At 41.9% G+C, this 26,614-nt stretch overlaps 3 protein-coding genes and 1 long non-coding RNA gene across 4 annotated transcripts in view; 3 read left to right on the top strand and 1 right to left on the bottom strand.

The window, feature by feature from the left end:
• LOC112843050 (uncharacterized) overlaps positions 1–23,048 on the bottom strand; it is a 38,240-nt gene extending 15,192 nt beyond the window's left edge. The window contains exons 1-2 of the long non-coding RNA XR_003215149.1: positions 22,812–23,048; positions 22,199–22,352 (exon numbers count right to left, since the gene is read on the bottom strand). This is a non-coding gene — a long non-coding RNA (uncharacterized LOC112843050). The remainder of the gene's footprint in view (positions 1–22,198; positions 22,353–22,811) is intronic.
• On the top strand, positions 13,714–15,528 carry LOC100690744 (nanos homolog 1). The gene has a single exon (XM_003447766.5). The coding sequence runs from the start codon at positions 13,854–13,856 to the stop codon at positions 14,538–14,540; it is 687 nt and encodes a 228-aa protein (XP_003447814.1). The 5' UTR covers positions 13,714–13,853; the 3' UTR covers positions 14,541–15,528.
• Positions 18,683–21,708, top strand: neff2 (neuronal intermediate filament family member 2). Its single transcript, XM_005453358.4, is given in 4 exon segments — positions 18,683–19,846; positions 20,313–20,437; positions 20,596–20,608; positions 20,610–21,708. Coding segments are annotated over 4 exon segments (1,194 nt in total). The 5' UTR covers positions 18,683–18,838; the 3' UTR covers positions 20,658–21,708.
• A 233-nt stretch (positions 23,049–23,281) lies between the features above and the next one.
• On the top strand, positions 23,282–25,010 carry mrps26 (mitochondrial ribosomal protein S26). The gene is made up of 4 exons (XM_005453357.4): positions 23,282–23,670; positions 23,942–24,088; positions 24,200–24,323; positions 24,409–25,010. Exons 1-4 carry the CDS (start codon positions 23,450–23,452, stop codon positions 24,538–24,540), a joined length of 624 nt encoding a protein of 207 aa, XP_005453414.1. The 5' UTR covers positions 23,282–23,449; the 3' UTR covers positions 24,541–25,010.
• Positions 25,011–26,614: the final 1,604 nt, after the last annotated feature.

Raw genomic sequence — 26,614 nt, 5'->3', positions numbered from 1 at the left:
CACCCTTATGAGCTAACTAAATTCATTATAAGTCATTATTCCAGAGTTTCAAAATGTTCCCAATAAAGTGTTTAATTCTGTATGAGCAACACAGTAAATAACTAGACACCATATTTGTGCCCCATTCCTAAACTTATATGGTTTAAAAAACTGCTTAAGGGGCTTCCTGCTTTTGGATGTTTTGTAGGATTTATTCAGCGGGAATGATAAGGAATAACACGAGCCCATATCAGTCAAAATGTGAAGTGTATAGAATAAGAATAACATTATCTTTGGTATTAGTTAGAGCGATGATTATGTAATGCTGTTTCAGCTTCTTTGACTGACTTCAGGATTGAACGTTACAGGAAGGACAAGTTAAGATAACACCTTTCTCAGTGAGGCCTCGCCGGCTGTTTGCTTTTACCTTTGTGTCCTCGCCCCTGCCGCCTACAACCGCGAGACACCTGTCCCTTTGTGTGGCACTTTACACACACACACACGGTGTGCACACATACCCACTGAAACCTATGGGGGTTTCTGCCCAGTCATTTGGCACATTTTTGATGTTGAATCAAAAAAAAAAGACAAAATGAGCGAACGAGTAGGGAGAGGAGGGAGAGGGAGCAATCTAGGCTTTCCACTCCAGTGAAAGGCACTCTTTGTTGAGCACCCCCACGCACACGCACACTCACACAACCATCCCTCCATTTCCACCCTTCAACCCCTCCCCTCTCTCCCCTCCAAAGCCTGGGTGGATTTTTCATTAAATGCTATCAGAAATGTGACTGGTCCTATTCATGGGCAGATGGAGGGCTGGCTGTGCGGCTGGAGACCAATACCTTCACTGGAGAATGACAGGAATCTGGGCTGTAGGTGAAGATCCGGGCAGACTTTAAAGGACCTGATAAAGGAAGAATAAACAGCAGGAAGCTGCTCTTGTTTGCTTTTTATTTCCTCCTCACATTGCTATTTCCACTGTTATTTTTCTCTGTGTATGCAAGAGGTCCTTTTCCCAGTGCTTAATATGTTTGATATATTCCTTCAGCCTGACGTGTTCTCTCTCCGATTTTCTCCACTTTTGTTTGCAGAGACAAGACAAACAACCTCACCTCTTTTACATTAAGTGGCAGGTCAGTGTTTTACTTGGCTCCTCCAAGTAAGCCCTCCTCGTCCTCGCTTTCTTTTTTTCTCCTTTTAACGCTACTTAAGATTTAAGAGCACTCTCCCTAAACAAAACAACATATTGTCCCACTGTCGGCTCAGACAAACAAGGTGACTCGATCCATCCGCTGTTCATTTCTCACCAGAGGAAGCAGATGAACCTCTCATTATTGTTAGAGAGCGCTCGATTATGTCACATGACAATGGGAGGCAGCGGGTTGGAAGAAAACACAAACAATGATTTCCGCAACAGCAATTTAATCCTCCGCCGTTAAAACCTGACACAAAGTGGACAAAGGCGAAGAGGCTGGCACGAATAAACCCCAAATCTGAAGATTAAGGGGGGGAAAAAAAGGGGGAATCTTTTGTGTAAAAAGGTCCTTTATCTGCTTTTGAAGTCGGTGAGACCTGCCAGCCCGTCCTCAGCTCCTCTTTGTAACCGGCCCCCATGTCCCACAGCAAACCACCGCCTCGCTTTCATCTGCCCGTCATCTTAGGGGGCAATTAATGCCATTCAGGTCTACACGCAGAGGGAGAGAGAGAGCGAGGAAGAGGGTGGGAAAGATCATCTACTTGTTGAAGCAGGAACTTGACAACAGTTTAGCCTGGCCTAATTCACTGCATATGAAGGAAGGCAAGGGAAGTTTAATGATCTGATCGAACTGCGCTCCCCTCTCCTCTCTCCTGTTTTTATTTATATTTGATTGGGGCTTCTGTTTACAGTGAGGCAGCGTGGAAGTCAGCCAGGCTGTTGCTTAATGAATATTTCACTGCCTCCACACAATAAGCCTCCCATGATAGCCCCGTGAATAAGGTCCCGCTCGGCTCTGCAATTCTGCCGTGCAGTGTGCAATAACTCCGACTCGCGCTTGATGAAGCTGCGCGTGAGGAGAAGCCTCGGGTTTTACTGTTGACCTTTCTCGCTCTCTGCTGTAGTTCCTTTACTCTGGGGACTCCCACTGTTTCTCCTTTTGCTGCTCTAATGCAGTGGCCCGGGCCCCGGCGTCTCTGAGAGGCAGGGGAAATAAAGCCTCCATTTGCATTACGTAATTTCATGCATTATTCAGAGCTTCAGAGAATCATTTCACCTAGACAACTCCTCAGAGGGCAGTGAGGAGATAACTGTTAGTGACAGGACTGGCTCATGAAATGCAGTGGCTTAACCATGCAATCTGCAGATATTACCCTGGCCTCGATTGGAAATAGACACCGACACGCTTGCACAGATGCGCTCTTAGAGAAATACACACTGGCTTAGTTTTTCTTTCTTTCTTTCTTTGCTTTTTTTAATCGCAGAGGAGGAACAAGTGATATCAGATGCACATTTTTCTGCTATAGCTGTTTTATGGTGTTGTTGATGTTTCAAGGGGATTTCAAAACCATGGGAAACTACAAAAGAGATAAGCAGTGCTGCATGCGTCTATCTTTTTCTTCTTCTTCATGAAAAAAAAAGCACAAAAGAGGCAAGGATTTTGAATACTGTTAGATAATGATGTTCTATTTCTGCTCGGTGCAGCTCTTCTGCAGCCTATTATGCGGTAGCCTTGTCAAAACGGGGTGCATGTAAAGATTTTATTGTCGTAATCTGTCTTTTTTAATAGGCCGCATTAGTTTGGAAGTGAAGCTCACAGCAGCAGTGAGTCCATCATGAGGCAAAAAAGAGTGGAGACAAGCCAATTAGTGCAATCAAACAGCCACTGGAGCTCGCAGAGCAGGCTGGATAGCGGGGCTGCTCACAGAAACTGGACATTGTTTCTTTATTGTGTGACGCTCACAACAGAGCTGAACAGAGCCGCAGAAAGAGCTCGTAGCTCCAGTAGCTCTGCAGTTATCACAGGCAGAAAACACTGCAGCACAACGCTGCTGAGACATAAAGCCTTCCCCTTCTAATCATAGACAATAGAGTGTATTTCATTAAGCCAGATAATGGTGTGTGCATTTCATTACCATAGATAACTAGGAATATTTAGATGAGGGATGAGGTGCTCATAAAGCCCCAGTTGGTAGCCATGGTAACCTGGATCTTGGCAAACAAAAGAGTCGGGTAGAAATGTTTGCTAGGGGAAGGAAAGAAAAGGGGAGAAAAGAGGGAAGGAGGCAGACAGAGAGGAACCGCGGAGCTAAACACGGTCCCAGGCCAAAGCAACCAAGCCGAACGCTTCCATGTTGTTTTTCCTTCCTCCTCTCTGAAAGAGACTCAGGTGACTGCCGTGATCCTCCCTTTGTTCTCAAAAGTTAAATATTCTTCTCTCTGTAGGATACCCTGGATAATTACATGCTAATGTAGCCGCGGGCCAAATAATAAACTTAATCACCCAAATGTGGAAATCAATGTGTGGTAAGAAAACCTACCCATCCATCGAGCTCCGCTTCTGTGGTTATTACAACCCCCACGTGCCCCGTTCGCACTGCCAGTCAAACCTGACTTTATTCGAGTGAATTTCAAATGGAGATGCTTTCAGACAATAAGAAGGGCCTTGGAGCCTAAATCAGCCCAAACCGTGACCTTGACCTTGGGAGATGGTTTTTCATTCATCCTGTTTCAGTGCTGTCAGTCTGAGAACAAAAACCAGGATGGTTTATATTACTGTGGATGATGCTGAGGCAATAGAAATTCATTTCTTTTTGGCAGCGTGCAACATTAAGCTCTGCTCCACAGATGCGAGTCTATCATTGTTAATGTAGAAACATCATTTGGCAGCTCGAAAATTAAAGGTTGGAGTAAATGACAGCTCAATGCAGCTGATTTGGCACCGGCAAAATAAAACATTGATTATAGCCGCTCACATTTTTCATCATAAATTGCCCAGTCGAGCTTCTATACACTATAATTACAAGCTAAGTCACCACTGTTTCAAATAATTGAACAGATTAAAACATTCATTTTACGCTATCCTCATCCAAAACATCCAGCAAAAACCAAGAGATTCATCCGAACTGCCTGCTACATCAAAGCCTCATTGCAAATTGTCATACCACAGAACTTACACTGATACACTGTGATATTTTAGCACTTCTTCTCCACTCACCACTTTTCACTCCCCATGTATTTATACAGCATTTTGTATGGGAAAAGTCACTAAAAGTCCAGGTCTAAGAAACACACATGCCTGTTTAATAGAAATACTGTATATCAGTCTGAACCTGACACTCCTGTGACCAGAAACACTACAACAGATGATGCAGAAAAGAGAAAATAACTACACACCAGCTACACATGGAGTTCAGCCATTAGGTGAAAGCAGATAGGACTCCATATGGTGGGCGATCATTTTCTTGTTACCCCAGCACTCCACATTGGCAGGAATGTAGCACTGCTGTCAGACCTAAAAAAATCAGCTTTTTAAACATTTATTTATCCTGGGAGATCTTTTGGAGAGCATACTGAGTATGATTTCACTAACACCCTGCCTCACATTCAGCTGCACTCATCCATATTTGGGGAGCCTGACTGCAACCTTGATCTGGAAAGCTTGAAGAGCAAATTCAGTTTTTGAGCTCTATCTCTATTAACATTTTAAGATCTCATTAAAAAAAAAGGATTTGCAATCTAAGTAGCCTCATCAGGATTATGCATGATTTTAAATTGTATTTAATACAACACTGGAAATTAGTTTAGACTCAATACGAGTTTCCAGATATGACACTATGTCATCAAAACTCACTTTATAAATAATATTCACTACTAGCCTTGAAAAACCCATCTGAAAATATGGGCTGTATAATGCACCAGCTTGCACAGAGACGATTCCCCCTTTGTGAAAAAGCAGGGAGGAACCATTGTCCTGAGATGAGAAAACGATTTTCTCAGATAAACATGGGAAACCAACATGAAGTCTGATATTTCCAGTTAAAACAGGATTGAAACCACAGGTGAAAACACACACACACCAAAATGAAGCCAGCCTGTGATAGTCAGTCATGATAATGTCGATTCCCCTGATGAAGTATGTGTGGGTGTGTTTGCAGAACCACACTCCAGTCTTGGCCCAGAGTAATAAGATCAGCCTGTTTGGGCCTGACAGGCTGAGCCTCTCTCAGGGTGGCCCATCTGGCCAGCGCCCAAGCCTCAGCGCCAGCCACCGGCTCTACTGTGCAGGGACCCATCTGTGGTCCTGTGTGGTATCGACCACAACACCACCAGGCCTGTTCTCATCTGCACATGGGTCCACTAGTCTGCATATATATGTGAGCTGCAGATGGGATGGTAGGTAAACTAACAGCAGCAAATCGCTCTTAGTGATTGTTTTAACCTGAGGTTTGATAAGTACAGCAGCAACACAGAGTTATGTGAGTTGGCAAAAAGGAAAAAAACAGGTAAATGAAATGGGTACATTTTAAACTCTAACTAGCAAAAAGATCACTAAAACAGCTAAAGGTACACACAGAAAGTCCAGCCTGCCATAGGTTTGAAGAACATGAGAAAGTATTCAGGATTACAAATTACAAACTCCCACAACCCAAAGAACCCTAAAATGTCTATGTACCTGACACCACAACAACACCACGCCCGGATGGATGATTCTGTAGATGTACCTACAGACAGGTGGATTTAATGTTGTGGTATATTTCCATACCATGAGTAGCTGTTTTCACATTTTATTTGAGTTGAGTTAAACAAGGGGTTTGTACCCCTTTAACTACTGAGATAAGCAAACTTGAAAAGGTAATTATTGCGCAAGCAATCATTTAAACAAGTAACTAAAAACGGTGTATCAGATGGTGTATTTTTTATTATTGCTGTCAAAAACAACCAACCTGTTGGCATATCTGTACCACCTATAATGAAATCTGACATCAGGAAATATCAGGTATTGATGTTAACTCCAAAACAGCTTATTTTTGGATACATAATTTCACTCTTTGATATGTACAAAGGACCACTATTATGAACACAAAGACTAAATAAAAAAAATACAAAGCTTCATTGAATTATATTCCCCTGCTTATGAATAGACAGCAAGAGAATAAACATGACTGGAGGTGTAGATAGACTGCATTCACAAACAATAAAAAATATGTTAAAAACAAAACAACATCCTACTTTCTGTCTTTTTATTTCATCAGACCACCTCCATCAGGTCCCAAACCACCACCTCAATATAAAAGCTGGATCAAATGTGACTATGAAGTATCACATGATAGATGTACAAACCGAGAATGACTTTCCCATTCAGCTATTTAAGCCACAAACCCAAATGAACCCAAAGCTGTTCCCTTTAAGTTTACAGTTTCTTTGTAATTCAGTTTCAGGAAACCAAATTCAAGATGTGAGAGAGAGAGAGCACTGACATGACAGCAGCTGCATAGCTGAAAGATCACAAGAGACAGCCGAGCGTGTGCTGATAGGGCCAAGACACATCTGCCTCAGAGATCTAATGGTCCGGAGGTAGACAGATTGAGTTTACTGCATTTTAGAGCTAAATTAAAGGGTTTAAGCACGGAGCAAACAAAGGACAACACTTAACTTGCAATAAGCAGATAATGTCACCACTTCATACACAGTGCACTGAACTCACGTTTACTTTAACACTGCATGCATATGGCATTGTTAGCGGTGTAACCAAATTTATGTGCTTAATCAGTTAACTTCTAGATGTAATGGGAACATCACCAAAATACTAAACTAGCTAAACAGAATGATAGCGCTAAATGCCTGAAATAGTTTTGTATATCATCCACCAGCTGTCAGCTCACGTCACTGAGTGGGCACCTTGAAACAGTCTGTGTTCAGTATATGTCAAGATTTTGAAACTGGTAAAGGAAAACACTGACCTGCTAGTTGTCACAGGGGAAAATTGCAAGCATATTAATACCTTGCAGACTAGGATGAAAGTTTGTATGAAATTTCAAGAGAAGCTATGCAAAAGCTCTTGAGGGTTTCTAGCCTGAACCAAAATGGTAGACTTCGCTAACCAACCGCCTTTGCCACTGGCCAGTACACCAATTCAATTAGCTTTTTTCAATTTAATTTATATAACACCACCCACAACATCAGTTACCTCAAATGCTTTATACTGTAAGGTAAAGACCCTTGGAAACCTCAACAATCAGACCACCCCTTGTGGTCAAGGACTTGGCGACAGTGGGGAAAAAAACTCCTTAAACAGGAAGAAACCTCTAGCAGAACCAGGCTCAGGGATGGGCATTTATCTGCCATGACGGGTTGGGGGTGAGGTGAGGGAAACAGGGCAGATTTTTGTATAAACACTTATGTGTCAACCATCATCAGCAAGGAAAGTGCAACACAGAGAAGACTTATCATTGACTCTAGTTCAACTCTTTCTGAGGCATCAGTTATATGTTTTTTTATTATCATGACTGTTTTAAAAGCTTTTTCTGAACATTAATCTACGAGGAGAAGTGTGAAACCAATATCTGTGCAGCTACATTTCAAGTTTTAGGTCAATTGCGCTGACAAGTTCTCTGCAGATCACCTCTGCAACTGAGGAATTCATCACTAAGACTTCAATCTCCACAGCGCTGGAACCACAGGATATTAAACCTTTTACCTTTACAGTCTCACCATCTTATAGTGCTTTGTTACAAACCATTAAACTCAAGACGACTGCATTTATTTAAAGCATCGGTGGCCACAATGGCAATTAAAGCCCAGGCATTATGCTCCAACCATAAAATAGATGTAGATATCAGCATTGTTTTAGCGGAGGCTCTTTCTAGCCTGGCTAAAATGCTACAAACGAACTTCAATCACCACGCAGCCCACTCGCCTGGCTGCACAGTTTAAAAGCTTGACATGGTGTGTGGGACAATGGTGGCTCTCGAATGCATTGTGATAATCAGGGCCAATGGAATTTTCCCTGCATCATTAAAAAGGGATTGGTCTGCTCACTGCGTCCATGGGAAGTGCCGTTAGTTAACCCAACAAAGGTGCTCTGGCTGTGGACCCCCAGAGATGAAGGGCATCGCAGGGGCTCAGTGAATCCACTTCTAATCCTCTCTGCCCCATTGTACCGATACACTCTAAGCCCTTTGACCACTTCCCGCTCTAATCTGCAGATTTGGGTGAGTTAAACAAGTTTCTGATCCATGCCCCACAACGTCCCTTCTTCTCCTCCTCTGCTCTCCTTGTGGTGTGTAGTTGCGTATGTAGTTGCATGTGTAGTTACAGCCACTGACCTCAGCAATGGTCCCTTATTTAGCAGTAAAATATATATATGCAACTTTAAAACCCATCATGGAAAGTACTTTGCAAAGCAGGCACAAAACAAAAATAGCTTTGTCTGCAATCTCATATCTTATTGTTGTTTTTGCTTCGTCTGCCATCGCTTTTTTTACATGATGACATAGTAACACACTTTTGGCTTTTGGTCAGACAAAATTAGCCAGCTGAAGACAACAACATAGCAAGCTATGATTTGTCGCCAAACAAACCCTTAATTTCAATTCAATTCAATTTTATTTATACAGCGCCAAATCACAACAACAGTCGCCTCAAGGTGCTTTATATTGTAAGGTAGACCCAACAATCAGAGAAAAACCCAACAATCATATGACCCCCTATGAGCAAGCACTTTGGCGACAGTGGGAAGGAAAAACTCCCTTTTAACAGGAAGAAACCTCCGGCAGAACCAGGCTCAGGGAGGGGCGGGGCCATCTGCAGTGACCAGTTAGGGTGAGAGCGAGTAATTACTAGCTAGCTAAAAATGACCTGGAGTTAGCAATAATCCCAGTTTTTCTTCAAAGATGTGTAAAGTAAAACAAGAAGAAAATTTTCTGATCTGCTGACTGTTTTGTAATTTATCAATGAATCATTTTGCAATATCTGTTAATAAAACAAAGAAACTTGCCAAACTCCATTGTGATAAGCTGGAACCATTGTAGGTTTGCAGTGTATGCCAGAGAGAGAATTTTAAAACACAATACATGTTATTGCTGATTAATTAGTCCAGCTCTCAATTTTAAGGAATGGATTTTAAAAAGTGTATCATGGAATCAGCTTTAAATAAAAAAAAGTCCACCAATCTCTAGCTGTACATGCGGACTGGCAGTGCTTTCAGTCATACCACTTCAGCCATGTTGAGAGGGTATTAAGTACATGTGTGGCAATACGTGAATGCCTGCTGTTGGGGGGAATGGGTGGAGTCTTGGGGTAAGTAATAGCAGGCGGCATTCAGCGAGTTGGTGGTCGTGACAAAGCACTTGACAGGGCGAAAGACACCCCCTAATTTCAGGTTGACCTTGGCTTGTTTAGCGCTCCCTATTGCTGCTGGTGACAGTGACACGTGTCTGGGGTTGGGCTGAATCTAGGAGCTGGGGGTCTTGGGGGTGTGTGCAGATGGATGACCGTTAGGGGCGCAGGCTTATATTCCCATGAGAGGAGGCAGAGGTCAGGGATCAAAGCCCCAACTGATTCCCTACCCTAGTCTGTGTCTGGGGACAGACAGAGATTGGGAATGAAATGAAGCTCAGGCTGGCCACATTATGCAGTTTATGTAATTAATGCAGCGGCAGGAATGGCAGGGGTCGGCAGGAGCGGTGGGTGTTTGTGTGCATGTGTATGTTAGCATTGAAGGGAGTGTTGTGTGTGTCTCTTGTGCCAAGCTGCTGTAGCTTGCACAATGAAGCAGTGCAGCTGGCACGGGTTACACACACCACCACACACGCACACACACACACACACACACACACACACACACACACACACACACACACCAGAGTCTAGAGAGGTCTTTTAATTAACGGATTTGTTAATTTTCTATTCAACTTGACAGTGATGAATGGGGATGCAGCGGCTGCCCATCTCTGCCTCGGCTGTAGAGCAGACAGAGCTGCCTGGGAGGCCTCTGGGTACCATCATCTCACTCTGAAGCCATATTTATGCATGAAGATTTTTTTTTTAACCCATTGCAAGCCAGAGTCCCTGCATTTATTGTAGCTTTATCCATGTAAAACAAAGAAGAAAAAAAAAACACTAGCTGTGGCTCGCACTCTGCCTGTGTGGAGGCCAGACAGGGCTGTGAAGTAAACACAGTTAAACAATGGCCACATTTTGTGTGAACAAAGCAACATTTGTTACTGCTGGTTGGCTACAATGGAAGTAGTGATTACTTATTGTTATCTTGGCCAGTTACCAGTTTAAGCTTATCGTTCATTGTTTTCAAGTGACTCTTATTGCTTAAAATGTAAATGACGCATTTCAGTTCTTCTTGTTATGTGTCCATTGTGGACAAATGTTTTTATTGTTTTTTTTAAAAGCTCAACTATTAGAAGTTATTGTTTCAAATATCAACTTTGTCTCCAGGGAATGAAACCTAGTAATTTACAAACGCATATTTCTTATCAATGACCTCCATTTAAATGCAAAATATAGCAGTAACAAAGGCAACGCCCCTTTGTGTTTTCCTTAGGAGCATATTGAATGTAAGAAAATCAAAGTAAAAAATGTGTCAGATTCACATGTGCACAATGTTCGTTAATATGAAGTAAACCGTAAATAGGATATATCAGAGGCGACGATAACTGTTGATCGTATTGCTTCTGCTCTAAAGTTGCACTTTACACTCACCTTCAAAGGTTTTTACTCTAAAAAACATAAATCTAGTACCGTAGGTTTATTCCATCTTTGAGAGAGCAGACCAGCAACTTTTTTAAAGCTGCAGTAGATGACTAACAGGGATTTAAAATATGTTTGCTTCTTTTAAAGACGTAACATTTAAATCCACAATAAGAGCCACCTTGTTTGCTTTTGTCTTTCTGTGTGGAGTTTGCATGGCCTCACTGTGCCTGCTAGTAAAGCTGCTCCCTCCCACAGTAAAAGACATGCTCTGTGGTTAATTGGTGATTTCAAACTGGCCGTAGGTTTGAATGTGAGTGTGTGTGCTTGTCTCACTTTCTGTGTTGGCCCCATGACAGCTGGGATAGATTCTGGCAGCCCCGTAAGCTTAAGCTAAGAAAATGGATGCAGTTAACTGCACCATGACTTACTAACTAAGCAAACATTTCTTTTCTTTACTGCTTTACCGTGTACAGCACCTATGAGCTGACCTGTCTTTTAAAAGGCTTTTTATAAATGAACTTGCCTATTCTCCTCTCATGCCACAAAGCTTTCTGCTGTTGCCCTGCTTTCAAGTAGTGTGAGTCTGAAATAAAATCTTCTAATGTAAAAATAAATAAATGCATTTCATATTCATATTCATTATCAATACTTCCTTTGTTGCTGCCAAACATGTTTTGCATTAAGAATAATAAGGGGTAGGCCCTAAGCAGCAGAGCCACATGTCATATTGGCCCCCGCACAATTTATCCATTGTGATATGGCAGCCATTCATCTTTTAAATGCTCTCTCATGATTTCCTTTGTGCATGCAGAGCTGGAGGTGACCTTGAAAAGAGACCATGTGGTGTATTCTGATGATAATTTATTCTCACATACAAGAAACTGTCTCGCTAACATGATTTTCTTCATGCTTTTGAACCGTCTTACACTCACTGGAAACTTTCGCAGCAGCAGCGAATGTAATCGCTTTTAAAAGAAGCCTTCCCAGGATTTATAGGCCCGTGCAAATTTTGGATGCACGCATATTTTCTTGAAGATTTTGGCATGATTTAGAGTGAAACTCACGCCCCCCCCTTTTGTGACCCAAATACAGGTCTTATTCCACAATATATATTCCCAGGGGCTGAACATGAACCTATAAACAGGCACATTTATAAGGCGCACCAAAGTGGCTTACAAAACGACGCTGTTTCTGTTTTCCTGTAAACGAATCGCAGAATCATATCCACAGACTAAGTCTAAATCTGCAGCAGACTGTTACTGGTTTTATTTCATCAATGAAAACCACCACAGTCATAGAAAATGAATCTGAGCTCCAATTTGAAAATATAAGACATGCAAATGACTTTTGTCTCAATTTTCACTGTCCTTAATATTTCACTTGAGGGTGTGACAAAAATAGTAACACAGTCATTGTCCCAGCAGTCGGGCCAGTTATCAAGCTCTTTTTTTGGGCGCCCTCCTTACAGGGCTTTGACTGACACACACACACACACACACACACACACAGATGTGGCACACTCCGTTTTAATGCATATTAATGAAGTTAAACGGCCTGCTACAGAGACGAGACAATGGAGCAGAGGAGGACTGGTTGTGAGCACAAAGCCGTGGGCTCAGGGGAAGCAGAACATGTGCAGCTTCATGCAGAAGTGACAGGTTCATCATCGGTGAAGGATGGAATCCGCTACAGTGGTCAAACACAAGATGTTTTTTTGTGTATGCTTAAAGGTCACTGCTTCTTGAGGCGTTACATCACTATGTCCTACACTTTTTGAATTTTCCTGTCAATTTTTAGTTTCACTAGGTGGCACTCTTTTATTTTTTGTCTCTTCAGCTACTGATGTATCTCCAACTCATTCAAACTAGAAAGTTATTGTCATTAAAGTTGTATAAGACATTGTAAAAAACAAACTTTTGGGACTTTTAGTCTAAGGAACAAGCATTAAATCAATTCTCATACGCCCATGTGCACAAAGGAATAGGTTTTGGTTGCTGTAGCGATTCCTCTATCCATATTGGTTATAAGACTCATTCATAATGTGATTCCAGTATGGGCTATGATGGGACAAAGTCTAATATGACCTATTCTTTAAGACACATCATAATCTATTGTTCAGGGCTTGTGACCTCCCTCCCTAAATCAAAGAGTTCCTACTTGTGACACCTTGTGACAGTTTTGGCATCTTTGTGACTTTTACTTTTCAGGCTATGTTATATTGATATTAACAAGCCTCGATTCACAAGATGAAGATTAAAAAAGAAACTAAACAAATATCTTATTTAATGTCATCAAAAGTGCAATAGAGCACAGATGGAAAATTGAACCCTCCTGCCACGATTCTGTGGCTGTGGAGGAGATAAATCAGAGAAAATAAGTCAAGTCTGCTGTGCTGAGTTGAGTCTTTAAGAATGAAAATATAAGCATGTATCATTCAAATGTAAGGCGGTTTGTCCACTGGTGTGACACAAACCAGGCGAGATTATTCTTATGACCTTAAATATGATGATGGTCTGAGCACCACTGATATTAAAAACCAACCAACTACACAAGTCCAGTTCGACAAATATCATAATATCTACATGGATAACAACTTAACCAGACTGGACCGTAAATCTTTGGTCAGAAAGATTATTCACACTGTTTAGAGCCAAAAATACACTGGAAGACATGTCAAATCCACTCTGAGTTATCTAGCTATCTATCTATCTATCTATCTATCTATCTATCTATCTATCTATCTATCTATCTATCCTAAAAACTGTAGGGGGAAAAAGTAAATTGACAAAACAAAAAGATGTGACAAAACCAGTAACATCTTGACGGTAAGTTCAACAGAGTAACAGCTGATTTCTTTCAAACCCAACCAACAGGGTAGATTACTTTCTTTTAACACAAAGAGATTTCGGTGCTAATCGTCATATTATGGGAGGGGAAATGAGTTCCCAGCTCAGTCACTCCCTGCTCTGTAGACCCTCCTATGGGGCCACAGAGAAAATCAACTTGAACCAAACCACGCCCCCGTGTTTTATTCTGGGCAACTTATCAGCGCCTGCATGCTCAATGTTCTACAAAGTAGACCCAGCAGGAGCAGAGAGAGGAACCCTCCACAGGATCCCCATGCTGACAGCCATCCAATCCAAAACGCCTATTCACTAGTGTGGACGTTAAACTGTGCGGCTCTGACAGGATGGATTTCTTAGACCGCGGTTACCTGGACGCGCGGTCTCCTTATGATTACACCTTTAATTTTTGGAACGACTACCTCGGGCTGTCGACACTTGTCGCCAAAAATAAGATCAACAGTCCGCCCTTCAGCCCTAACTCTATAACCGAGTCTCTTAAAGCGACTTTGGGACTGGAGGACGATTCCCCGGTTTGCTCCTGCGTAATTGGGCACGGCAGGGACACCAACGACGGACCCTTGGACTGCTACTGCGCGGCCCCGAGCTCCCCGCCGATCTCCATCTATGATCTCAAAGAGCGCATCTCGCTTCTCAGGCCATACGAACACCTCGCTAGTGATTCGCAGCTGGGGGACAGAGATTCCCCCTCGTACAAGGGAAGCTTCTCTGGCTTCGACCTGCTCGCCATGGACCGAAGACGCAAACAGGCTCAGAGGGGCAAACCGGAGCCGAAAGTGTGCGTCTTCTGTCGGAATAACGGCGCACCAGAGGAAGTTTACGGCACCCATATCCTGAAGACAGCGGACGGCAGAGTGCTTTGCCCCATCCTCCGGGCGTACACCTGCCCCCTCTGCAGTGCCAACGGTGACAATGCGCACACCATCAAGTACTGCCCGCTTTCTAAAGACCAGCCGAGCCAGAGAGTTGCAAAGGGGGGCAGAGCGATTGGCAAACGGCTGAAAATCTTCTGAGCGAGCAGATGAAGTTAATGACGTTTGAGTTGCACTGTCTGAAATTACTAATGTGTATGGCAGTAAAATCGCTCCATTTGACGCACAAGATAAGTCTGGAAAAAGAAAGAAACGATCTGAAGAAAACAAGATTTCTATTCTTTTTTTTCTTTTTGTATATGTAACAGCTTCATTTCCAATGTTTCTGTCTATACTGTAACTGTGGGCACATAGTTTACACTTGGACGCACTGCGCGTAATATAACCCCCAGCACTCTTAAAGACTTGGTGATTTAAAAAATGAACCAAAGTACTGTACAGATCGACCTGTGAATGATCGCCTTCATGCTATAATCAGAAGTTGCTGTGTTTCAAGTAACGCAGTGCCAGTGCAAACAGCCCAGAGTATGTCAGCGGGCTGCTCTTGCCAACATAAATGAATATGCAGCACTCCTGATATGAGGTGAATGTTTAGTCCCACAGCCCATTGGCCCCATGGATGTAAGAAGTGTGACAGGCCGTGCAAGAGATGCAAGATCTATTTCTTTATGTCCTGCACATGTTTTTTTCTCCCTTCCTTGAGATCAATGTTTTCTACCAAAGGAATACACTTTTTGTATTGCAACTTAGCCTAAAGGTAAATTTCTGTAGTTTATACGTCGCTCATGTCTGATATTCTTTATGTGATTTCGTGTAAATAGGCATCTTACACATTTCAAGTGAATGTAAAACACTGGAGGTGAGATCTGACTCGCCGCTCAGTTCCTCTTTCATTTCTGTCATATAGTTCAAGAACACACACTGACTTGTTTTTGTTTTGTTTTTTAAACGTGGAAATGTGCACCTGCAATTCTTGTAAATGTACAAACGATTTTAGCAATGAAAAGCCTGACATTCCAAAGTCTATCTGTCAACTAAAATGTTTTATGTACTTATTTTTACTTTATGTACCACTGGGAAATATATTCGCTGTAAATGACCTCTGAATAAACATGGAATTTGCAGATTTCTTTGACTGTACGAGACTTAAGCTGACACGATCATGATTATGGTAGCTGTAGGCAGAGCCTGCAGCAGGTGATGACAGCATCTTAAGTTGAACGTATGCTGTCAAAGGTAAGTAGGGAAATAAATTTATTCACAAAACTATTTCATCTGGAACCATCTACAGCTGCCACACTGGCAAGCTGTGCAACTGCGCCACCTAGTGCATAAAGCCTTGAACGCTTGAATGCAGTCACTAAAAACGTTTTTAAATCTTTAGACAAAACTTTATGATCCACTGGAAAATTGTGTGTACATAAGTCATTCTTTCTCTTTTTCTTTTTTAAATTTATGATCTATGTGTATCTTTTAAAGTTCGCTCTGGTTGATAACGTGTTTAAGTGCTGATCTTATTACAGAAAGCCCCTAAAATCTTCATTCAGAGGAGTATTTATAGCATTTGTCCCCCCCCCCCCCCCCCCCCCCAAAAAAAAAAATATCTCAATCTGAGTTTGGATCCAGGAATTTTTAAAGGCATTCATAATTGTCATGAGATGGGGTAAAATTATATATTATATTATATGTACATGTAATATTGTCACAAACACATTAAATCAAAAAAAAAAAAAAATGAAGAGGAAGAAAGACTTTGTCTTGATGTTCTCAAGAAAATATCCCCAGCTAATCTGGATCCAGATATCCTGAATCTAGGTTCATGTGTGGTGTGGAGGAATGCACTTTAGGACTGGTTTTTCGTTGGTTAAGTGACGACTTTAAATATGGAATTAACCCTTCTACGCCTGAACCATGAAACATTTACCAGAAAATCTTAAGTGTTTATTGAACTTTCTAACAATTAAAAAATATCACTTTGCATATATGACTTTTAATTTCTATTATATTGGCTTTTGGGTTTGTTTTTTGCAATTAATTGCCTAAAATGTACTGTGGAATTTATTTATGTTATTATTTATTTATGTATGTAGAAGATGATGTGATATCATGTCATGGTTGAGGAAGCAGATAATATCACTTCACCCTCCACTGGTCACGGCAGATGGTTGGACGTCCCTGAGCCTGGTTCTGCTTGAGGTTTCTTCCTGTTAAATAAGGAGTTTTTATTTCCCACTGTTGCCAAATGCTTGTTCGTTGGGCGTTTGATTATTATGGTTTTCTTCTTTCTAGGTCTTTACCTTACAAAAACACCTTGAGGCGACTGTTGTTGTGACACTATATAAATACAACTGAATTACATAATATCATTAATGGCTGTGTTCAAACATCTCAGTGAGACATGACAGGACACAGAAACAAAAGCAGCATAAGCTGTTCACTCATTAATAAATGATTTACATTTTAAAGCCTTATGTTTTCTTCTAAATCAAGACTATATTTTGTTCAGGATTATTCACAGACCCTTTTAGCCGAGAGCATTTTCATTGCAAAGAAAGTGCAAAGAATTACAGCTGGTAGGTATTTGGCAGAAACCCCCCCCAAAACTTTGTGCAGTAAAAGTCTATAGATTTCTCTAATAACTGTCACATATTTTATGAAAGATGTTGCCAGTAACATTTTTGATATATAATGTTGTTTTTATAAATCAATTTGAATTAAGCTACTGCACTAACCACAGCAGAGACACTTTTTGCTTCTCTCTATATAATAACACTTATCCATTTCATACTTGGGAAATAAGGAAATATGTAAAAGCAACGCTTCAATAGCCTCTATTGGGGACTACTGTGAACTACAACATTACCAATAATGTTACTTTCATGCAGTCCAAAGTCCGCTCCTCAGTAATAAAGGACGAAGGCTGCCACCTATAGTGGCACCGTGTAGCAGTATCAGTGTTTTTTAAGGCTTGAACACAACAGTTCAGACTTTGAAGCTAAAATGTGATGTTTAAAATACTCGTAAAAGCATCAAAAAAAAGAGTTTTTCCTCCTAATAAAACAACTTTAATACAAACAATAAAGCATGGCACTTCATTTTCAAAATGTTTTATGAGTTTCTTGCCTTTAACAGGATGCTGGGATGGATTCTCCAGGTTGTAACAGATTTTTTTGTCTTTTTTTTCTATTTTTAAATGTTTTGACGTCTGTAGAGACATTTGCTCCGATAAACCTTGAAGAGTTTTTGCTTTAATGGCCACTAAACATGAGCAGCAATTGTAACCATTTGCTAGATCAGCCTGATGCCTCTTTTTAAGTAAATACTAAGGCTGATTAGGCGTATACTCTGACTCATCTCTGAGTGTTAAACAGCCGGAGGGTTTCTGTGTGTCAGCACATACAGATACTGTAGCACTTTCTTCTTCAGTGGTGTCTCCCACACGCGCTGTCAGAGTCAGGACAGCTGAAGAACATCCCTGACTCATCAGTTTGCAATCTAATTAGATCAAACAGATATGTCTAAAGACACTCTGGAAATAAAAGCAGTATAAGGGTTTTGTAGGAGGCTGTATATCTACCAAAGGTCTTTCACAGCAACAGCACAGATGGCAGTTAAGAAAGACGACAATCTAGAGGAAACGTGAATAAGTAATTGTTTGTTCAATATCTCAAAAAGCAATAAACCAACAATGAACCATATGTTCAGTGTTCAGTTCCTATTATTCCTATTATTCTTTAAAATGTAGTACACGTCCACCACAAATCCATCTGATGTCATCTATGTATTAATCTCTGTAGTAATTATTAAATATTGTTCCCTGGAGCATTAAATGCTTTAAATGCCTGTCTGTTAATGCCTTATGGTATATGCCCTTATTCTCTCTTAATGTACTATTGATTTTCTCTGACTGGGTTGGGAAAAAGTCTTTGTTTCAAGTCATTTTCATATATTCTATCCCAGGTTTCTTTAATATTTCATCTAAGCAAGTACCCTGCTTGATAATGCAATTGAGCCTGTGCTGAGTGTATAAAGTAAAGTAAAATACCACCTTTGGGAATTTATAGAGGGATAACAATGATTGATTTCAATGCTATTTTGGAGCACATTAAATAAAAATCTGCCCTACCGCACATTCACTGCCTGCTGTGGCTGAAAGTGAATCTCCAAACCAAGCTGCTCTCGCTTCACTGCAGCAGCCTGCTATTGGCCTGGTGAATGCTGACAGCGCTGATGTTTCTCTGTGGTGGAGGGGGGGAGCAATGTGACTCTATAAAAGCTCGGGATCTGCAGCATCACTGAACTGGTGCAGTGCAAAAGCGCTCACTCATCCACACCGATGGTGTGCAGAACAAGGGGGACATAAAAAAAAACCTTCTGAAACATACATTTCCTTTTCTTAAACAAAGAAACAAACAAAAAATCCACAACAAAACTTCATCATGAGCTACGATTCCTTCTTCTCCACCCGCCGCCCTTGGGACAGCTACAAAGGCTCCCGAACCATCACCAAATCCTCCGTGTCTTCATCTTTCTACCCTTCTTCACGAGCTCCTCCATCTGGTAAGAGGATCCTAAGGACCTCCTCCTCTTCCCTTCCAGATGGATCTCAGAGGATGAACCTGGCTCAAGCCAGCTCTCTAAACACAGAGCTGCTGGGCCTGCGCTCCCAGGAGAGGGCACAGCTTGTGGACCTGAATGACCGATTCGCCACCTACATTGAGAAGGTGAGGCACCTCGAGCTGCAGAACCGAGCCCTGCTGGCTGAGCTAGATGCGCTGAGGAGGCGGCAGAACGATCCGTCCCGTCTGCAGGCGCTCTATGAAGGTGAGGCGCGGAGTTTGAGGGCCATGATCGACTCGGAGAACGGGGAGAAGATGAGGATGGAGGCAGAGAAGGACTACCTGCGCGATGTGTATGAGCAGATGAAGGAGCGCTATGAGGAGGAGGCACGGCGGCGCATGGATGCCGAGGAGGCCCTGCAGAGGGCCAAAGAGGAGGCGAGCAGGGCCGTGGTCTACAACTGTGATGCAGAAGCCACTGTGGCCTCCCTGTGCGATGAGATGGTGTTCCTGAAGAAAGTCTTTGCAGAGGAGCAAGCAGAGCTGCAGGCCCAGCTGCAGGTGGCCAACATCAGCATAGACATGGAGGTGTCCCGGCCTGATCTGTCCACCGCGCTGCGAGACATCAGGGCTCAGTACGAGCGGCTGGCACACAAGAACATGCAGGCCGCCGAGGAGTGGTACCAGAGCAAGTTTGCAAGCGTGGCGGAGATGGCCAGCAAAAACAACGAGGCCGTGCATGCCATCCGGGAGGAGACCATGGAGTACCGGAGACTGCTCCAGTCCCGCTCCTCGGAGATCGAGGCACTCCGGAATGTCATCGACTCCCTGAATAAGCAACTGGAAGATCTGGAAGAAACACAGTCGAAGGAGGTGGAAAAGTACCAGGTGAGCCAAAGAACCGGGGAAATTAGAGCCTGCATAGGGAGAATGGAGCTTGTAATCAGCCTTATTCTCAAAAATGACTTATAGACTTTCAGCCTTCTTCCTTCGTCTTTTTTCTGAAACAGTGCAGCAGAGAACTGAAAAAGTGGTGTTTACACAGTTAACCAGTTAGAGCTAAAACGAGAGGAAGCTCAAAAAGCAGAGAAGCAGCAAGAAGAAATAACTTTCTTTCATCTACAGGATGACATGCAGATATATTCTTTGCAGCAGCTAACCCTCCCTGTGCTCTACTGCACAGCAGGAAATAATGACAGGCTCACAGTGCAGGTGAACGTCTGCAAGGTTAAAGTCGAAACAAACTGGGAGAGCACAGCAAAGCAGCTACTCTTCCTTACCATTTCCCTGCTTGAAGCAGATTGTCGCTAACTGTGACACTTAAACTGAGCTGAAGTGTTTTTTACTTTTACAGATGAGGATAAGTGAGCTGGAGCGCAATATTGCTGAAGCTAAGCAGGAGATGGCGCGCTACCTGAGAGAGTACCAAGACCTTCTCAATGTGAAGATGGCCCTTGACATTGAAATAGCAGCATACAGGTGACACACGCCCTTCTTCCTGCTCATCTACACCAACAGTGTTTGTTTTCAGTAAAGTTTCATGATTTTTTTTTTTCTTACTTTAACTTAATTTGTCTTACTTCAGCTATATATAAAGACATAAACAGTAAACAATCCGTTTTCCTTTACTTTCACAGGAAACTCCTGGAGGGGGGAGGAGATTCGTCTGGCGTACCCTTCCCTTCATGCTCTAAATTAAAAACCTAAATGCCACCGACCCTGGCATAAATCAAGTTTAACTTCCTACCCGTTCATCTTTGAGCTGAACATCCTGAGAATACCTCCCTAACATGACCTCTCTCCCTCTTTCATGCTCTTCCCTTCACTTTCCCCTCTTTCCCCGCAAAATTCATTTCATCTTTACCCCAAAAATCCCAAACTACAAATCAAAGCTCACCTTTCTCAAGACCGCTGTGCCCTTGTGCTAAACAAGAGGTCCACCAGAAGTCCCCCTTCTTCTACACACATTCTGACACTACACATCAAGTAGAAGGCGAACTGCAAAGGGCAGAGTGGCTGCACTGCATTAGTTACACATCTGCGTCGGACAGCAGCGTTGTTTTGGTGGAGTTCCTCTCAGTCAGACGCGTATGACATTCAAGACAACAGTAGAGTTAACCATCTGACCTTTCTGAACCCTCGTTGTGCAAACACCTGACCAATTGTTTGTTAATGAGGATGTAAAAAACCCAACCTATAACTCTCAGTGCTTGGATTTTATATGTGTTTGAGCTGATTTTCCTCAAGGAACTCTTCCAATCAATGAATGTCCTGCATCCCTGGTTTTCTAGTAGTAGTAGTAGTAGTAGTCAGTGAACCAGTAACCTTAAAATTTTCTTTTCATTATGTTATCGACTCATTTGTGTCCTTTTTAGTTTGTCTTCCTCTGCATTGACGTCTACACAAAAGCTGTAAGTAACAAACCAGAGTGAATTTGGGCCTTCCTACTTTTCAGCAAAAACCAATCTGGACATTTATATGCTGCGGAAGACTAATTGTTACTGGTTCCACCTTATGATCACGTACTGTGTCTTTGAGTCTAACTACACTAGATTTCTTTTGTCCTGTAAGTTCATTCCCAGCTAACCAGTGAAGCCGAAAGATAACTGCAGGAGCTCCTTGTTGTTTGTCTGCTGATCGTAGATCTATGTGGTGCTTTACATCTGTGAAAGTAATACAAAGTCTGCACCTGTAAGTGGTGTACCTGTAACAGCCGGCAACAAGCTGAATAAACATATAACTCATCTGCAGCACGTGTCACATTTTTTGGTTTCATTTCACACCTTTAAGGATGTTTAGGAGACAAAAAGCTAAAGCACACACCCCAACATCAACGCAGCCTGAATTTAGCTCCAGATGCAAGTTAATAAACTTAAGCGTTAGCAGGTGAATGACACCTTCTAATGTCCAAAATACATATTAAAGTTAAAAAACTTTTAATCAGTGCTCACCAATTTACAAAGCTAAACATCATTCCTTAGTAACACAAATGCGTCCAAAATAATGTCTCATTCATTCATATTTGGGGTTTTGTCAAATATTAAAGACATTCTGGGAAATTAGAAAATAAAATGATAAAATAACCGCAACTACCATTTGATACCTGAGACCAGGTTTGTTTTTTTTAAACTCATGTTTAAGGCTGCTGTAAATATCCTACTTGAAAATCACATATAACAGTAACAATGGTGCCATTTTGCTGTTTAAGATTGCATTCCCACATAGTTTCTCTTCACTTACAGCTCTCAATGTCACCGACCGACACACAGCGGCACTGCACCATTTCCCATTATTCCATGCTGCTGGTAAGCCGGCTGTACCTGTAATGTGTTGATATATTGCCTCAGCAGGATCATCAGTCACCGGTCTGACATCAGGCGTCAAGCTGCTCAACCTTGAAAGAAAGAAGAAGAATCACGAAGACAACAAATGTATACATACAGCGATATTTCCTCTTAAGTGGGCTGAACTAATGAAGCTATTGCCTAAAAAGCTTTCAAAATACACCACAAAATTTGTTTCTTTCAATGTAAAGAAGCTTAACTACACATTTAATCCCTCAGATCTATTTAAAAGTGTAATTTCAACAATACTTCCTGCAGTAAATCAAAGAAACATGTCAGCTGGGTTCACTGGGCTTACACTGTAAAGGAAATAGAGAAATGTAGGACTTTGTCCTGTATCAAAAATTATTTGTGAATTCACAGAAACATTTCCATTATTTACTTTTTAACAACTAGGAATTTCTATTGTAAATAGTGAATAGGAAGGAATGTTTCTGTTATTAAAATGAATACCAAAAACAGAAAAACTGATTTTCTTGTAATTAACCTTTAACCAGTAATCTACTTACTCTGGTGTATGACAGGTCATAAGTTATCTCTTCTTCAGTAAAAACACTAAAACCAAAAACTTAAAATACAGTTTAAGGTTCACCATATATGGCCTCCTCCTCTGAGAGTTCCACATTTTCCACATAGCTATCCAGGGGCCGGACTGGACCCTTTGGAGGGCCCTTTTTGTCCATTTGACACCCCCTCTGATTCATAATTATTCACAATTCTTAATTGAAAAACTCCACAAACATGAAATTATCATACCACTGAAAATGTCAATCCGACAGATATCACTAAAATAATATAAAATATTTTTCGTAGAAATGGCTTTACTCTTGTGTCTCACATTTAATATATTTAGAAAACAGCGTGTATTAAGCTGGTTAACCTAGTTTGTTATCTTGATAACTATTGATAGCTCATTCTGTACCTAACTCACTTTTGCTAACCTCCAGGAGGCAGTCAAGCATGCGCAGCTCGTTCTTTACTAATCACTTCCGCTGGTCAGAGGGCAGCAAAATGGCAGCCGTGTTAGGTCGATAACATTCGTGCCCTAATGTTAACCTAGACCGCAGATTTCAAACTCAAATGCTCTCATTAAGCGTTACATTTAGCATCTAGGACTCGGCACCTGTTACTACATTTAGACGCTGACATGTTCCAGGTAATCGGCGGAAGGAGCGTGCAGGCGGTACGGCTCTTAGCGCCCAGGAGCGCCGTGCTCGTGGAAGCTGTCCGGGGCCGAAAGTCTCGCACCGACCCGGTAGCCAAGTCCAAAGAGGGGCGAATTAAAGTGCCTCCCCCCGTCGATCCGGTGGAAATGGTAGTTCTCAAAGAGAGATACACGGAGTACAAGCTGATCATGAGGGCGCTCCGGTACGTTTAAATCACAGTATGTTAAAATCAGTTTCCCGTGACAAATAGTCACTCCAACTTAGTGAGCTGATTTGACCTCCCCGTCAGTCTTAAAGATATTCTGTGTTGCTTAAAAAAAGCTGAACTCGAAAACAATTTCTCGAACCTCTTACACACAAATATGTGACTAAGACTGTCTCAGAAACATGAAACGATAAATGCTTGGTGTTACGTTAAGATTTGGAGTAAAGACAGTGTGATTGGAGTATTTAGTTTTCTTTATGTTTGTCAGTTTGGAGTTTAAGGAGGAGGTGCTGCGAAAGAAGTACGAGGAGGAGACGGGCTCCCAGGCGGAGGAGAGGGCGAGGCAGGAGGCGGAGGAGCACCGAGCCCTGATGGCCTGGAACAACGAGGAGAACCTGCGCATGCTGAAAGCCAGGTGAGCAGAAAAGATGAAGAACATGAATACAGTCTTTGTCTTTCTTCCACTTGCAGAATGGAAACTGTCTCATTCTAAAAGTGATGTTTTTCGGGGGGGAAATCCTTTCAGAATTCTGAGGGTCCAGAAAGAAGCAGAGGAAGCTGAGCGCAAGAAGATAGAAGCTGCCATTCAGCGGGAACAGGAACAGCAAGAATTCATCAAAGAAAAAGAGAGGGAGATTTTGCGGCTGCAGGTAGGGTTTGTTTCTACATCCAAACTATGCAAGTAAATCAAAGGGAACATACTGATAAACTGACAAAACTTTCATTTTCTTTCAGGAGGAAGTAAAGAACTTCATCACCATGGAGAACTTGGATCAACGAATTGAGGAGGCACTGGACAATCCAAAGAATTACAACTTTGCCGTTGACAAAGAAGGGAGAGTCATCAAACAGACAGTGCTGCAGTGAAACTACTGGATGCACAGACATGACTCTGTTGTGCCCGGACTAATCCGGCAGTTCAGTGATCCAACTCCCTCTGGAGGAGCATTTCAACACCTTGAAGCTGGAAAAAAAAAATCTTTTTTTCAAAAAACATTTCCAGCATGGCATCAGGCTCACACCTTGACCTGGTAGTCTCACCTCAAGGTCACACAGCCTTTATTTTCCCCATGTGTCTGCTTTATATTGTCCCTTATTTAAGTCATTCGCCATAAACAACATGTAATCATTGCTGGCATTTGTCATGAGTTTTAGGGTAAATTAATGTAAACAGTATTGAAACGGCTGCTGAAGAACGGGACTTCATTTTTCTCCTTCATTTTGAAGGCTAAGGACCATCACACACCTACATGGTCAGGATCTCTTTATATTGACTTCATGATGATAACTGGTCTTTATGTTGAACCATGGTATTAAAATGCATTTTCTTACCTTGATTGCACATGAAATTTAATCTGATTTCAATATGCATATAAGTTAGGTGGGGCACTCTCTAAAGGCCCAAAACCGCGATCTGTGCAAATACAATCTGAGGTCCAAACTACTGGTAATTAATATTAGCTCTACATTCCCAGGCTGCACAAGTGTCAGGGATTATAGTCCAGTGAAATAATTAGCACGACTCAACAATGGTGCATTCTGCATGCTGAGTAGGATATTGAGTCGTATTATATACATGCATCCATCCTCTGGTAACACTGAACAAGAGGTCTCATCCCATGTACCGCCATCCTGAGCTAATGTTACCTGAGAAAACTTAGATTAAATCGGCTCAAAAGTAAAGCTCAGTCGCACAAGTAAAAATAGGACAGCAACTTCCATGTAGCTACACAAACATTAAATGAATACATTAGTGGCTTGTGGTGACTAAATGTTTGTTCAGGATCTGACTGAGCCTCTGTCAGTGACAGCAACTCCAAGGGTTTCGACTCAACTGGCTACCAGCTGATTGTATTCTGGTTATGTTCCTATACAAGAGGAAGGTTGCTGAGTGAAAAGGTAATAGTTAAATGTGAATTTCTGTCTATGCAGACATCAACAAATATTGGATTTTCGATGATTTTTCACAGTTATTTGCTTTACTATCAGAAACAGATTGCATGTAATTGCCAAATTGTTTGCCAATAGAAGACTGATTCCATCTTACAACAACATTTATGGCAGTTTTGGTGACAATCTCATTTCCCAGCCAAAATAACCCCCCCAAAACTGAAGTGAGAACTTTATGTCGCTGGATAAAACAGATTCTGACAAAATTTAACTGAGGACATAATTTAAAGTTGAAATAAGGTGATAAATCATAATTTATTTTATTGCAATACTCAGCATATTGCAAAATGTTGAAATTTGCAATAATATCGTATCGTGTGGTATCTGGTGATTCCCACCTCTAAATATTAAATCTGAACAAATTTTAAGATGGGGAGGTGTGTAAAAGTATCCCCAGTGACGCTCAGGCTTCAGATCGCTTTTTAAAGGCTCACTTTCTGCTTTTCAGCTGCTTTTTTCCTGTTTTTGGCTCCTTGTGATGTCAGTGAGAGTCCATATCCTAAATATGATCTTCTCAAACACAGCAGCCTCACCTACCTGCTGTTTTCCCTTAAAGAGAGAGATGAGCTAGGGTGGCTTGTTTCAGATAGACGACAAACCGAGGGGCTGCTCCAATAAGGATTAGTTTGAACTGTGAATCATGTAGAGCTACCTTAGTAAACCTTAGAGGGGGGAAAGAGATTGAGGTATCCACTGGGAGTAGATGTACTTTTAGCTGCAGCCCTATAGGTGGCGCCCATCTCTCTACATGGGCCTGTCTGACTACTCAGTAGAACATTAGCCAGCTTATGTGTATGACACCGCTCTGCTGAAGCGGCGTAATCCTCTTCTGTCAGGCCAGGTGTGCAGGCTGATGAGATGATGATGACAGGCAAAGACCTCAAGAGAAACCCAAGCAGCCCGCAGCAGCTGAAGCAAGAAAAGGCCGCCAATAACATTACATATAAACACAGAGTGTCCCTTTATTGTTTGGTAAACCTGGAGGATTTTC

This window comes from Oreochromis niloticus, linkage group LG19, assembly GCF_001858045.2.
Source record: "Oreochromis niloticus isolate F11D_XX linkage group LG19, O_niloticus_UMD_NMBU, whole genome shotgun sequence".
NCBI lineage: Eukaryota > Metazoa > Chordata > Actinopteri > Cichliformes > Cichlidae > Oreochromis > Oreochromis niloticus.
The sequence above is the reverse complement of the archived record's forward strand: the minus strand, read 5'-3'. Positions and strand labels throughout refer to the sequence as shown.

Coding starts and splice junctions, on each gene's coding strand:
- LOC100690744 (XM_003447766.5), top strand. CDS start 13,854: ATGGATTTCTTAGACCGCGGTTACCTGGACGCGCGGTCTCCTTATGAT.
- mrps26 (XM_005453357.4), top strand. CDS start 23,450: ATGTTCCAGGTAATCGGCGGAAGGAGCGTGCAGGCGGTACGGCTCTTA. Junction 23,671..23,941: donor CTGATCATGAGGGCGCTCCG/GTACGTTTAAAT, acceptor TATGTTTGTCAG/TTTGGAGTTTAAGGAGGAGG. Junction 24,324..24,408: donor GGGAGATTTTGCGGCTGCAG/GTAGGGTTTGTT, acceptor ATTTTCTTTCAG/GAGGAAGTAAAGAACTTCAT.